The sequence below is a fragment of the Oncorhynchus masou genome, chromosome 32, assembly GCF_036934945.1.
Source record: "Oncorhynchus masou masou isolate Uvic2021 chromosome 32, UVic_Omas_1.1, whole genome shotgun sequence".
Lineage (NCBI taxonomy): Eukaryota > Metazoa > Chordata > Actinopteri > Salmoniformes > Salmonidae > Oncorhynchus > Oncorhynchus masou.
Window position 1 is genome coordinate 1143353 of NC_088243.1, and position 12402 is coordinate 1155754.

The window sequence follows — 12402 nt, forward strand, 5'->3', positions numbered from 1 at the left end:
ATACCTGCCTTAACTGCCTTATCTGCCATACCTGCCTTATCTGCCTTACCTGCCATACTTCTGCCTACCTGCCTTACCTGCCTTACCTGCCTTATACCTGCCTTATCTGCCTTATCTGCCTTACCTGCCTTACCTGCCATACCCTTATCTGCCTTACCTGCCATACCCTTATCTGCCTTACCTGCCTTATCTGCCTTATCTGCCATACCTGCCTTATCTGCCTTATCTGCCTTACCTGCCTTACCTGCCTTATACCTGCCATACCTGACTTATCTGCCTTACCTTCCATACCTGCCTTATCTGCCTTATCTTACCTGCCTTATCTGCCCTGCCATACCTGCCATACCTGCCTTATCTGCCTTATCTGCCTACCTGCCACCTGCCTTATCTGCCATACCTGCCTTACCTGCCTTATGCCTGCCATACCTGCCTTACCTGCCTTATCTGCCTTACCTGCCTTATCTGCCATACCTGCCTTATCTGCCTTACCTGCCTTATCTGCCAAACCTGCCTTATCTGCTTACCTGCCTACCTGCCTTACCTGCCTTATCTGCCTTACCTGCCTTATCTGCCTTACCTGCCTTACCTGCCTTATCTGCCTTACCTGCCTTATCTGCCTTATCTGCCTTACCTGCCTTATCTGCCTTATCTGCCTTATCTGCCTTACCTGCCTTATCTGCCTTATCTGCCTTATCTGCCATACCTGCCTTATCTGCCTTACCTGCCTTATCTGCCTTATCTGCCTTACCTGCCTTACCTGCCTTATCTGCCTTATCTGCCATATCTGCCTTACCTGCCTTATCTGCCTTATCTGCCTTATACCTGCCTTATACCTGCCTTACCTGCCTTATCTGCTTACCTGCCTTATCTGCCTTACCTGCCTACCTGCATTATCTGCCTTATCTGCCTTACCTGCCTACCTGCCTTATCTGCCTTACCTGCCTTATCTGCCTTACCTGCCTTATCTGCCTTACCTGCCTTATCTGCTTACCTGCCTTATCTGCCTTACCTGCCTTATCTGCCTTACCTGCCTTATCTGCCTTACCTGCCTTATCTGCCTTACCTTGCCTTACCTTATCTGCCTTAACCTGCCTACTTATCTGCCTTATCTGCCTTAACTGCCATACCTGCCATACCTGCCTTATACCTGCCTACCTTACCTGCCTTATACCTGCCTTACCTGCCTTATCTGCCTTATCTCTTGCCTTACCTGCCATACCTGCCATACCTGCCTTAACTGCCCTGCCATACCTGCCTTATCTGCCTTATTATCTGCCATACCTTACCTGCCTTATCTGCCTTATCTGCCTGCCATACCTGCCTTATCTGCCTTATCCTTTACCTGCCTTATCTGCCATACCTGCCTTATCTGCCTTACCTGCCATACCTGCCTTATCTGCCTTATTACCTGCCTACCTGCCTTATCTGCCTTATCTGCCTTACCTGCCTTATATCTGCCTTATCTGCCTTACCTGCCTTAACTGCCTTTCTCTGCCATACCTGCCTTATCTGCCTTATCTGACTTAACTGCCATACCTGCCATACCTGCCATATCTGCCTTATCTGACTTAACTGCCTTACCTGCCATATCTGCCTTATCTGACTTAACTGCCTTACCTGCCATACCTGCCATACCTGCCTTAACTGCCTTTCTCTGCCATACCTGCCTTATCTGCCTTATCTGACTTAACTGCCTTACCTGCCATACCTGCCATACCTGCCTTATCTGCCTTATCTGCCTTATCTGCCATACCTGCCTTACCTGCCTTACCTGCCTTACCTGCCTTACCTGCCTACCTGCCTTACCTTTCTGACCAGCCTTACCTGGTCATTCTCAAGACCATTGGGAGACTATGAGCAAGCTAGCATAGCTCAGAAATCATTTTCACCAGACAAACTCTCAATTAGTTTTTTATGTTCTTGTTTCTAAAACATCTTTATTTATTGTTACATTTTATTGTTACATTTTTATATGTGTGATATTTAAATTGATGTCAATATGTGTGTCGGTAAACATTCCAGTAATGACAAGAGTCTACCGTAAGATTGATCCTATTCTACCCTAGCCAGCATTGAGTCCTGATGCCCTTAATCCTCATCCATACTGCAGTCCCCCGACAGTGAGTCGTGAACGTGTGGATACCTGTGTTGTACGCACACCAGAGACGTGTTCAGCAGGAACGTTCACGTAGAAATATGCTCTGTAGAACAAACATGTCGGTTCTGTTCATGGCATTTCTATCTGCAACGTTCAACAACTGAACCGTGGCCCGGTTATGAAACTGAAGAAAAAAATTATCTTAGAATTGTATATGTTTGTATATGTTTCCTTAAAATGCAGAACAACACGAGCAGCCTTTAGTGTGAACGACCTATCATGTAATAATATCCTTACATTATGTCAAATTAAAAACACAAACAAAAACCATTCTCAGCTCCGGCTGTTGTAAGTCATGCACCGAAGAGCATTAGATAGATGAGACATTATGAGATCAGAGAAGCCGTATAATGATGCAAGATGGAACACCACCGATACAAGTCAAGTGCCATAAAATCTGTTTTTTCTCTGCATCATCGACCGTCGACTCACAACACTCCTCTCTTGCTGTTGTTGAAGAAACTTATCAAATACTTTTAGTCCTTTAGGGGGGGGGGGTATTTTTCTTCTTGTAACATGTCATTATACTTCGTAACTTGACATAATAAATAGGGTCTTGACTTTGGTCCTCAGAAAGGGGACACAGGGTATGAGGGTGTAGGAGGGTATGAGGGTGTAGGAGGTTATGAGGGTGTAGGAGGGAATGAGGGTGTAGGAGGGTAGGAGACCAGGGAATGTGTGGGGGGGGGCAGGGGAGTAGGAGGGTAGAAGGGTGTAGGAGGCCATGGGAGTAGGAGGCCGGGGGAGGAGGGAGCCAGGGGAGGAGGAGGAAGGGGACATAGGGGGGAGAGGGGGGGGGGTATTCTCAGTCCTCAGAGGTGACATCAATGTCCTCTGAGCTGCCCTGCTTGGTGGCAAGCCTCCATCTGTTGATGTGGTGACTTCCTTTCTTCTTCTGATGACAGTCAGGCCCCTCCTCCTCCAGCTTCTGTCTCTTGTATTTAGTCCTCCTGTTCTGGAACCACACCTTCACCTGGGGAGGAAGACGGGGACATTAGAGACATCTATATTCTGGAACCACACCTTCACCTGGGGAGGAAGACGGGGACATTAGAGACATCTATATTCTGGACCACACCTTCACCTGGGGAGGAAGACAGGGACATTAGAGACATCTATATTCTGGACCACACCTTCACCTGGGGAGGAAGACGGGGACATTAGAGACATCTATATTCTGGACCACTCCTTCACCTGGGGAGGAAGACAGGGACATTAGAGACATCTATATTCTGGACCACACCTTCACCAGGGAAGGAAGACAGGGACATTAGAGACATATATATTCTGGACCACACCTTCACCTGGGGAGGAAGACAGGGACATCAGAGACATCTATATTCTGGACCACACCTTCACCTGGGGAGGAAGATGGGGACATTAGAGACATCTATATTCTGGAACCACACCTTCACCTGGGGAGGAAGACAGGGACATCAGAGACATCTATATTCTGGACCACACCTTCACCTGGGGAGGAAGACGGGGACATTAGAGACATCTATATTCTGGACCACTCCTTCACCTGGGGAGGAAGACAGGGACATCAGAGACATCTATATTCTGGAACCACACCTTCACCTGGGGAGGAAGACGGGGACATTAGAGACATCTATATTCTGGACCACACCTTCACCTGGGGAGGAAGACAGAGACATTAGAGACATCTTTATTCTGGACCACACCTTCACCTGGGGAGGAAGACGGGGACATTAGAGACATCTATATTCTGGACCCACACCTTCACCTGGGGAGGAAGACGGAGACATCAGAGACATCTATATTCTGGACCACACCTTCACCTGGGGAGGAAGACAGAGACATTAGAGACATCTTTATTCTGGACCACACCTTCACCTGGGGAGGAAGACAGAGACATTAGAGACATCTATATTCTGGACCACACCTTCACCTGGGGAGGAAGACGGGGACATCGGAGACATCTATCAAATTAAGGACATATATTTCATTTTATTGGATGGGTTCTCTAGGCTCCTCTATTCTGGGAAGATCCCAATTGCATACTCCTCTCAGTCCTCTCTCCTCTTCAACTTCTCAACAACAACAAAAAAACATTGGAGAAGAAGGTCAGAGGGGGTGGGAACTCTATCTTTCTCTCTGTGGATGCTATGTTTCACTATTGTTTTGTCGTGGAATTTACCCCACAAAATATGCATTTAGTGCTTTAAACAACCATATCATGACCATTACAAGTAAAATCTTCATAAATAGCTAATATTTGCAAAAAAGATTGGGCTAGAAAAGAAAATAAAACTGGTTGAATAGCTATGCCAAAAACTGTTCGCTGCATATTATAATTTGCATATCAACCCCAAGGTGACCAAGTCAATTGATATAACGATGTTTGGTCATGATGTCATTCTAATGTATTAGTTGTCGTTATAAGCAACTTTCAAGGCTGCCAAAGAGAGGGTAAGGGTATCCTATTGTAATTCATTAGAGTCCTAATGATGCAGGTGGCGATTCGTGTCACGGTGATATCCTCTGGAAGTTAGGTCGCTGGCAGTTAGACGATACCTTACCATTATTGAAGAGAAGTTATAAAAAAAACTTCCCCGCGATTATTTGCATTCAACAACCAGCGCCTATTTCATTTCAACAACATTATGTCATAGAGGCCTTCTTTTTTATAGTATATAGGCCTTTTTTTATAGTAGGTACATAGATTATTTTAATAATAAATTATATCCTGGAAAAACTAGCGAGAATAATGCAGGAGACGGTTTTGTATTTATTATGGATCCCCATTAGCGCTACTCTTCATCGGCAGTGAAAGAGGTTGTATCAAAATGGCGAGTTATTCATTTGGATTTGACTAATATGTGTCATTATTTCACTGTAGGCTACGTTATGTTGGCGCTTTATGCTCTGCCTAAAGAATATCGTATTTGTTTGTTCATCATGCTAGATCAACTATTTTTCCAATAAGAACGTATTGGAAATTGAGCTCACATTACCTGTTTTTAACTCATTATTAGATGACTCAGTGAACTTGACAATACATTTCTACAATCGCCTAGTCAGATGTTTTTTATAGTAGGCCTTTCGCTTACAGCGTAAAAATGTGTCGATATTGGTTCTGTGTGAACTATAGTCCTAATTATACCTGCAGGAAAGAGCGAAAGTTTTCCAGACATACTAATGGATAGCCTAATAGCCTAATACAGTTTTTATACAACGTCAATAATAATTAAAATTGAATATTAATGAAAATAATAATTACATTTTAGTTGCAATAATATCTTAAATCATGTGTATGGAGCCGGTTTAAAATGTTTATTCCACGGAATATAACTGAATGGGGATCCCTCCATCGAACTAATACATAATACACTGACATTTTTGTATTTATTAATAACAACTAAATATGAATACTTTGCTGATTTATATGGTTGTTATTAAGGCTTATTACAAACTTGTATTAAAAATATATATATGTTGTTGAAGATATTTTATTTCGATGAAGAAGCAGGCTTCATAACCCTCAAATTATCAACGCAGTTTGCAGAATGCGTTTGGGCTGTAATTACTAATGATTTATATATTCCCGAACTGTGTTCAATACAATTCAATAGTGGGTAGAGATCTCACCTGTGTTTCAGAGAGACTGAGACTGTTGGCCAGCTGTTTCCTCTCCGCTCCTACTACGTAATGATTCTTCTCGAAGGCCCGTTCAAGCCGCAGGAGCTGCGACGGGGAGAAGGCGGTGCGGATCCGCTTGGGTTTCCGGGCGAACGGGCCGTGAAGGAGCATGCTATCTTGGGAAACATCATTTCCTGGGGGCAGAGAGAGGGAGAGAGAGGGAGAGGGAAATCACAGTGGGATTTAGATCGAAGCAATGAACACACTGAGCAACACGAGGCGCGTTTTGATGTGCAGTGAGGTGGAAGAGAACAGCACACGCCCTGTTGGTTTCAAAGGCGAGTTTATAAACTATTGGTGTAATTTGAAGTATAGTCTATTCAGCGCTGTAATGTCTATACAGCGTCAATGTAGGCCTCAATTTAAACAGTTTTATAGCCTTAATTGTTGCGATATAAAATCTAGGTCTACTGTTTAAATGGAGGCCTACATTGACGCTGTATAGACATATATATATGAGTCAGTGTTTAACTCATCAACGTCATATGCCTTCTTTAAATTGAGAACACTATGAAACCTGTGTTGAAATATTGAGAATACTTGATCGTATGTGTCCAAATAGCCTATAGTGTATAGCAGACCTATTAAATGAAGTCACACAGGAACATTAGTGAGAGTTAGCCTAAATATAACGTCTCGTAAAATGTTACATACATCGACTGTAGTGCATATAGGTCCCTGTGTGTATTTAGAAAGCGGTTTGCGACAAAAACATTTACAAGTGATGTGAGACATATACATTGGCAGTAAAAAGTTGGCATAAAAATCCCAAATTTGAGAGAACATTTGGCAATAAAATCGTTGTGCACGATAGGCCCAGTCACTCAGATAGTGGTTTCGTGTGATTAGGGATAAATTCACAGTGGGAGTAACCGCGTGACAAAGACAATATTTCCTTTGGCTGTGGCCCGATGTGTGGGGAAACCAGCCATGGTGCCGTGGGAAAATAGACTGGTTAACTATGCACTCCGCTAACCTGGACTTCAGATGCACTCCGTTAACCTGGACTTCAGATCCAAAGGAAAACAGATTCCTACATATTTTATCATCTGTATCATTGACTTCACGTATACCTTTATTATAACAGGTGATATAACATGTTAGCTTGCTGTGCTTTATATTTAGTTTTCCTTTATTATAACAGGTGATATAACATGTTAGCTTGCTGTGCTTTATATTTAGTTTTCCTTTATTATAACAGGGAGTGCCACTGAGACAAAGGTCTGTTTCACAAGGAAAAGCTGCACGCACACAATTCACAAAATAAATTACAATACAAATATACACAAATAAAAATGTTTAATAAAAAACATACTAATGGAAAACAATCAGCAAATATGTCCTCAATGAAACAATTGCAGCTGCCGGAGAGGCACCCGGAAGTGATAGGGAAGATGGGATGCATAGAAACTATAAGCTGATTTACCTACTAACTTTGTAGAGACCGAAGGAATTTGTTCACTGATATGAAAATTATAATGCAGATGGATATTTTAGCATGCAATAGCATGAGCTATCTTATCAATGTTGAAGAATTTTGGTGTGCATTTCTGGTTTGGTGAATTTTGGTGTGGATTTTTAGTTTGGTGAATTGTAGTGTGGATTTTTGGTTTGGTGAATTTTAGTGTGGATTTTTAGTTTGGTGAATTTTAGTGTGCATGTTTAGTTTGGTGAATTTTAGTGTGCATGTTTAGTTTGGTGAATTTTAGTGTGCGTTCTCCTCAACTTAATGTTGTTGTTGTTTATTTAGTTTTTTTATCGTCATGTCTTCACCTCATGGGAATGGTAAAACATTTGCTACTCTGCGTTGAGATGCTTTGTTTTCAAAACTCATTGACGTTTTCCTTTTTACCAAAGCGTGTTGTAGATAAGTACACTCCATCTCACATCCATTATAGATTCTTATTTCCAGTGGTGGAAAAAATACCCGATTGTCCCACTTGAGTAAAAAGTAAAAAATACCTTAATAGAAATAGACTCCGGTAAAAGAGAAAGTCACTCAGTGAAATACTACGATAAGATCTACGTTATCTACTAAGTTAAGATCTAAAAGTACTTGGTTTTAAATATACTTAAGTATCTAAAGTAAATGTAATTGCTAAAATATACTTAAGTATCAAAAGTATAAATAAGTATAAATAATTAAAAAATCCATATATTAAGTAAACCAGATGCCACCATTTCCTTGTTTTGTTTTAGTTTACGGACAGCCAGAGGTCACGCTCCAATACTCTGGCATCACCTACTCCGCCAGATCAGAGGCAGTAGGACCCGAGATGTTCTCTTGATAACTGCGTGAATTTGGCCATTTTCCTGTACTGCTAAACATTTAAAATGTAACGAGTACTTTTGGGTGTCAGGGAAATGTAAAAATGTTTTTTTTAATGACTATTTTCTTTAGGACTGTAATAAAGTGAAATTAAAAGTTGTCCACATATAAATTGTAAAGTAAAGTACAGATACCAACAACAACAAAAAATACTGAAGTAGTTTTTAAAATATGTTTTACTTAGTACTTTACGCCACTGACTATGTTTTTATGTTCACCTGCGGCTGAAAAGCAAGGTTAACTATAAAGCCCATCCCTCGTTGTCAATAATATTGCAATAAAAACAAATATTAACTGATAATGTTTAACAAAGATGAAAATGAATGATTAACATCATCATTATCGTAGCCTAATTGTTGTCAATCATTAATCTGTGAAATGGACATTTCTGACCGCATGCAGTGTAGGTCACATAGTTTAGTCCTTTATTCTAAAAACACAAGCAACCCAGAGGCATTATTTTTCTTTAATTAACCTGTAACTTGGGCTGCTTGACATTGTCTATTGAGATTGAGAAAACAAGACACACAATCAATCATTCAATCATTTTACCTTGAAATCTGTGTCCGAAGAATCTATTCCGTAAAACCCATGGGTAGAAGTTAAGAGGGTCTCGGTGTTGCGTCCCAAAGAAGTGTGCAGGGTGTTGTAGGTGGCCCCCTCCTAGCTGGTGGGGGTTCATGGTCAGCCCTGGGTGGTTGACTGACTCAGGGAACACCAGCTCCGGGTTCTGATACAGAGACCTGCCGGTGGGACTCTGGTACCCGTTCATGAAACCGTCAGTGGGGTTGGAATAAGTCAAAGCCGTCGGTCGGATGGGATCTTCCGTAGTTAGAGGGTTTTCTTTGGCCACCAAGGATTCTATCGTAAAACAGCGTTTACCCGTGGACGAAAACATCTTCCTCACTTCACGAATAGAAATCCAGAAAAAAAAGAATATATCTTGTAACTTACTCTTTAAGCCAGTCACAATGGTACCCCTTCAAAAAGGCATAGTGAGCACCAACGGTTAACCTACGGTAGTGCCCCCCCTGGACCGATGTTCTGAGCGGGAACCTTGAGCACCTTTTGAGTTAGTGACGCGACGCCTGATCCGCGGAGCTGCGTTTCGTGTCAGGAGGAATATGAGGCGAAATGTGTGCGTCAACGTTCTGGAACCCAGAGGACTGGGATGTGGTGCAGGCAAGGGGCAACGGGGCTGAAACTAAATGGTGCTGATTGGACGAGTACACCTGCCAATGAGTTCTCACAACTACCTGGCGCCTGGATTTAGGACAGAGGCAGGATTGGAGTTGGAGATGACGTACAGCAACTTGAAAAACAACAATAGGTTCATGTAAAAAGGATAGTATAGTGACCCATAGTCGATGTGTTTTTATCGGGTGACAATTTGCTCATTGTATAAAGACAACACCAGCGAAGATATTCAGGTTGCATATCCACGAACACATTTGTTATCAAATTGAAATGAAATCAGTGTTTACAGGGTTTGACAATGACAGTTCTCTCTCCATTACAGCGAAGCCTATAATACCAATAATATGCTCATGGGAAAATACGTCAAAGCCTCCCGGTCATAAGTGACTTCAGTGCGCCATCCCGATGTTTCTATTTTTCTTCCGGTCTCCTCAGACCAAACGGCTTGGAAACACTGCCTGTGCATCCGCGCCAAGACCGCTTGTGGTTTCTGAAGAGAGCTCCGTCAAAATGACGTTTTCATGAGGTTGTTATTACTTCTAATTACTATGGCTGTTTGTTTATGTGATATCAGATAGCCTCTCAGTTTAATATAGAGGATATACGCTTTTTAAAATCAAAGTCCAACCCACTGGTTTAAGTTAACACTCATTTTGGATATCACAACACCGTGATAATGAAGCGTAATGATTGACGAAACGGCTTCATCAGCAGAAATTGGAAATCTCATCCTTATAGCAGAGATATATATACTGACTCTTAGGCCTATATTATAATTAGTCTTTACAATATGGCACCTCTTTTAAATAGCCCTATTTCAGTTAATAACATGACCTAACAGCCTACTAATGTGAATTCTAACCTCGATCAGAAAGATAACAGTAGTTTGTCATTTAGGGCTAAAAGCGATCCTATAGGAATATTAGATTTTTTAGTTCGTTTTGGATTTTCATAGTTAATAGACATAGGCCTATAGCTGATAATTATAATGTATAATTATATTATGGAAAACCGCAGTGTACTTTTTTAAACCTCTTATGATCAAAAACGAATAGGCTAATAATAAAAACACGTTTTACAAATATATTGTTACACCCTTTATTGTCATTATTGCTTGGCATGTACATCTCGTGTACCTCATTGAACTGGCGTTAGCCCCGTTCTTTCTAAGATGTTATACCTTCAGAATAGTTGGGTTATAATTTAATATCATTTCAGATGGCGATTTATTGTGGATGCCAGGACACAGATAGATTAAAATAGGCCTTCAATTAACTTTGGATGTTTTTGTCGAACGAGATTCATGCCCCGGTGAATAAAGACTCTCAGTCACGACGGCACATTATAGTGTGGGTTAGACATCTCTAAACCTGTATCGCAGCTCCGCAGATAATATTAACTATATCAATGTTGTTTCCATGGAGACATTTCCACCCGTGAGGTTGGAGGAGACCTGTGATCCATCTCTACTGCAGTAGTCTATGACTCGGTTAGCTGTAGTCACAAGTCCTGGATGTCCGTCTATTGCTACAGCTGGTGAACCCCGCACTGCGCACAGCCTGACAATTTATTAGCGTTCTGATGATGAATAATCGAATCATTTGTCAAAATATTAAGTAAGTAAGTAAGTTCGCGGGCAGCTTGTAGTGTAGGCTATTCCTCCAAGGACCTATGTAGCCTATGGCTTGTGTTTGGCTTTCATCGTGTTGCACTCTAATTCACTTTGGAAAGTTAATAATTGTCCCCCTAATATGCTCTAATGCTCAGAGTGGAGCATTAGAAAATAATTACCCATGGAATTATGCGGTAGAACAACATGTTGATTGGCTGTTTAGAGGCTAAAGGCTCTTAAACACCGCCATTGGGTTATAACACAGCCGTTGGGTTTAAACAATAGAGCCGTTGGGTTTAAACAACCCAGCCATGGGGTTATAACACAGCCATGGGGTTATAACACAGCCATGGGGTTATAACACAGCCATGGGGTTATAACACAGCCATGGGGTTATAACACAGCCATGGGGTTATAACACAGCCATGGGGTTATAACACAGCCATTGGTTTACAGGGGTCTTATTGCATGGTAAATGGGTTTACAGGGGTCTTATTGCTTGGTAAATGGGGTTACATGGGTCTTATTGCTTTGTAAATGGGTTTACAGGGGTCTTATTGCATGGTAAATGGGTTTACAGGGGTCTTATTGCATGGTAAATGGGTTTACAGGGGTCTTATTGCTTGGTAAATGGGGTTACATGGGTCTTAATGCTTTGTAAATGGGTTTACAGGGGTCTTATTGCATGGTAAATGGGTTTACAGGGGTCTTATTGCATGGTAAATGGGTTTACAGGGGTCTTATTGCATGGTAAATGGGTTTCTTATTGCTTATTGCATGTTAAATGGTAAATGGGTTTACAGGGGTCTTATTGCTAAATGGTTTAATGGGGTCAGGGGTCTTATTGCTTGGTAAATGGGTTTACAGGGGTCGTATTGCTTGGTAAATGGGTTTACAGGGTTATTTTTGTATGGTCAATTCATTTTTAAAACCTACATAGGGCCTGCCTATCGTTTTTTCTTCACCTTTATTAACCAGGTAGGCTAGTTGAGAACAAGTTCTCATTTTCAACTGCGACCTGGCCAAGATAAAGCATAGCAGTGTGAACAGACAACACAGAGTTACACATGGAGTAAACAATTAACAAGTCAATAACACAGTAGAAAAAAACAGTCTATATACATTGTGTGCAAAAGGCATGAGGAGGTAGGTGAATAATTACAATTTAGCAGATTAACACTGGAGTGATAAATGATCAGATTGTCATGTACAGGTAGAGATACTGGTGTGCAAAAGAGCAGAAAAGTAAATAAATAGAAACAGTATGGGGATGAGGTAGGTCAATTGGGTGGGCTATTTCCTGATAGACTACGTACAGCAGTTAAATGAATCGAACAAGTAAATACAGTTTATTTGATTGAATCATTATGATGAAGCAGAAATATAAAGCCAATTCACCCTCAAGCTACCGACTGGGGTCAAAATTATTCAAATATTTATAAA

The 12402-nt window shown here is 41.4% G+C and overlaps 1 protein-coding gene and 1 pseudogene across 1 annotated transcript; both read right to left on the reverse strand.

Moving 5' to 3' along the window:
- LOC135526873 (protein numb homolog) overlaps positions 1–2884 on the reverse strand; it is a 9324-nt pseudogene extending 6440 nt beyond the window's left edge.
- Positions 1926–9297, reverse strand: LOC135526904 (homeobox protein EMX1). The gene is made up of 3 exons (XM_064955570.1): positions 8703–9297; positions 5771–5955; positions 1926–3131 (listed from the first exon to the last, which is right to left on the reverse strand). The coding sequence occupies exons 1-3, from the start codon at positions 9046–9048 to the stop codon at positions 2964–2966; spliced, it is 699 nt and encodes a 232-aa protein (XP_064811642.1). The 5' UTR covers positions 9049–9297; the 3' UTR covers positions 1926–2963.
- Positions 9298–12402: the final 3105 nt, after the last annotated feature.

Excerpts from the sequence above, each read along its gene's own strand:
- LOC135526904 (XM_064955570.1), bottom strand. The coding sequence starts at position 9,048 with ATGTTTTCGTCCACGGGTAAACGCTGTTTTACGATAGAATCCTTGGTG. Across the intron at positions 5,956-8,702 it reads CTTCGGACACAGATTTCAAG|GAAATGATGTTTCCCAAGAT; the intron begins GTAAAATGATTG and ends CTCTGCCCCCAG. Across the intron at positions 3,132-5,770 it reads TCAGTCTCTCTGAAACACAG|GTGAAGGTGTGGTTCCAGAA; the intron begins GTGAGATCTCTA and ends CTTCCTCCCCAG.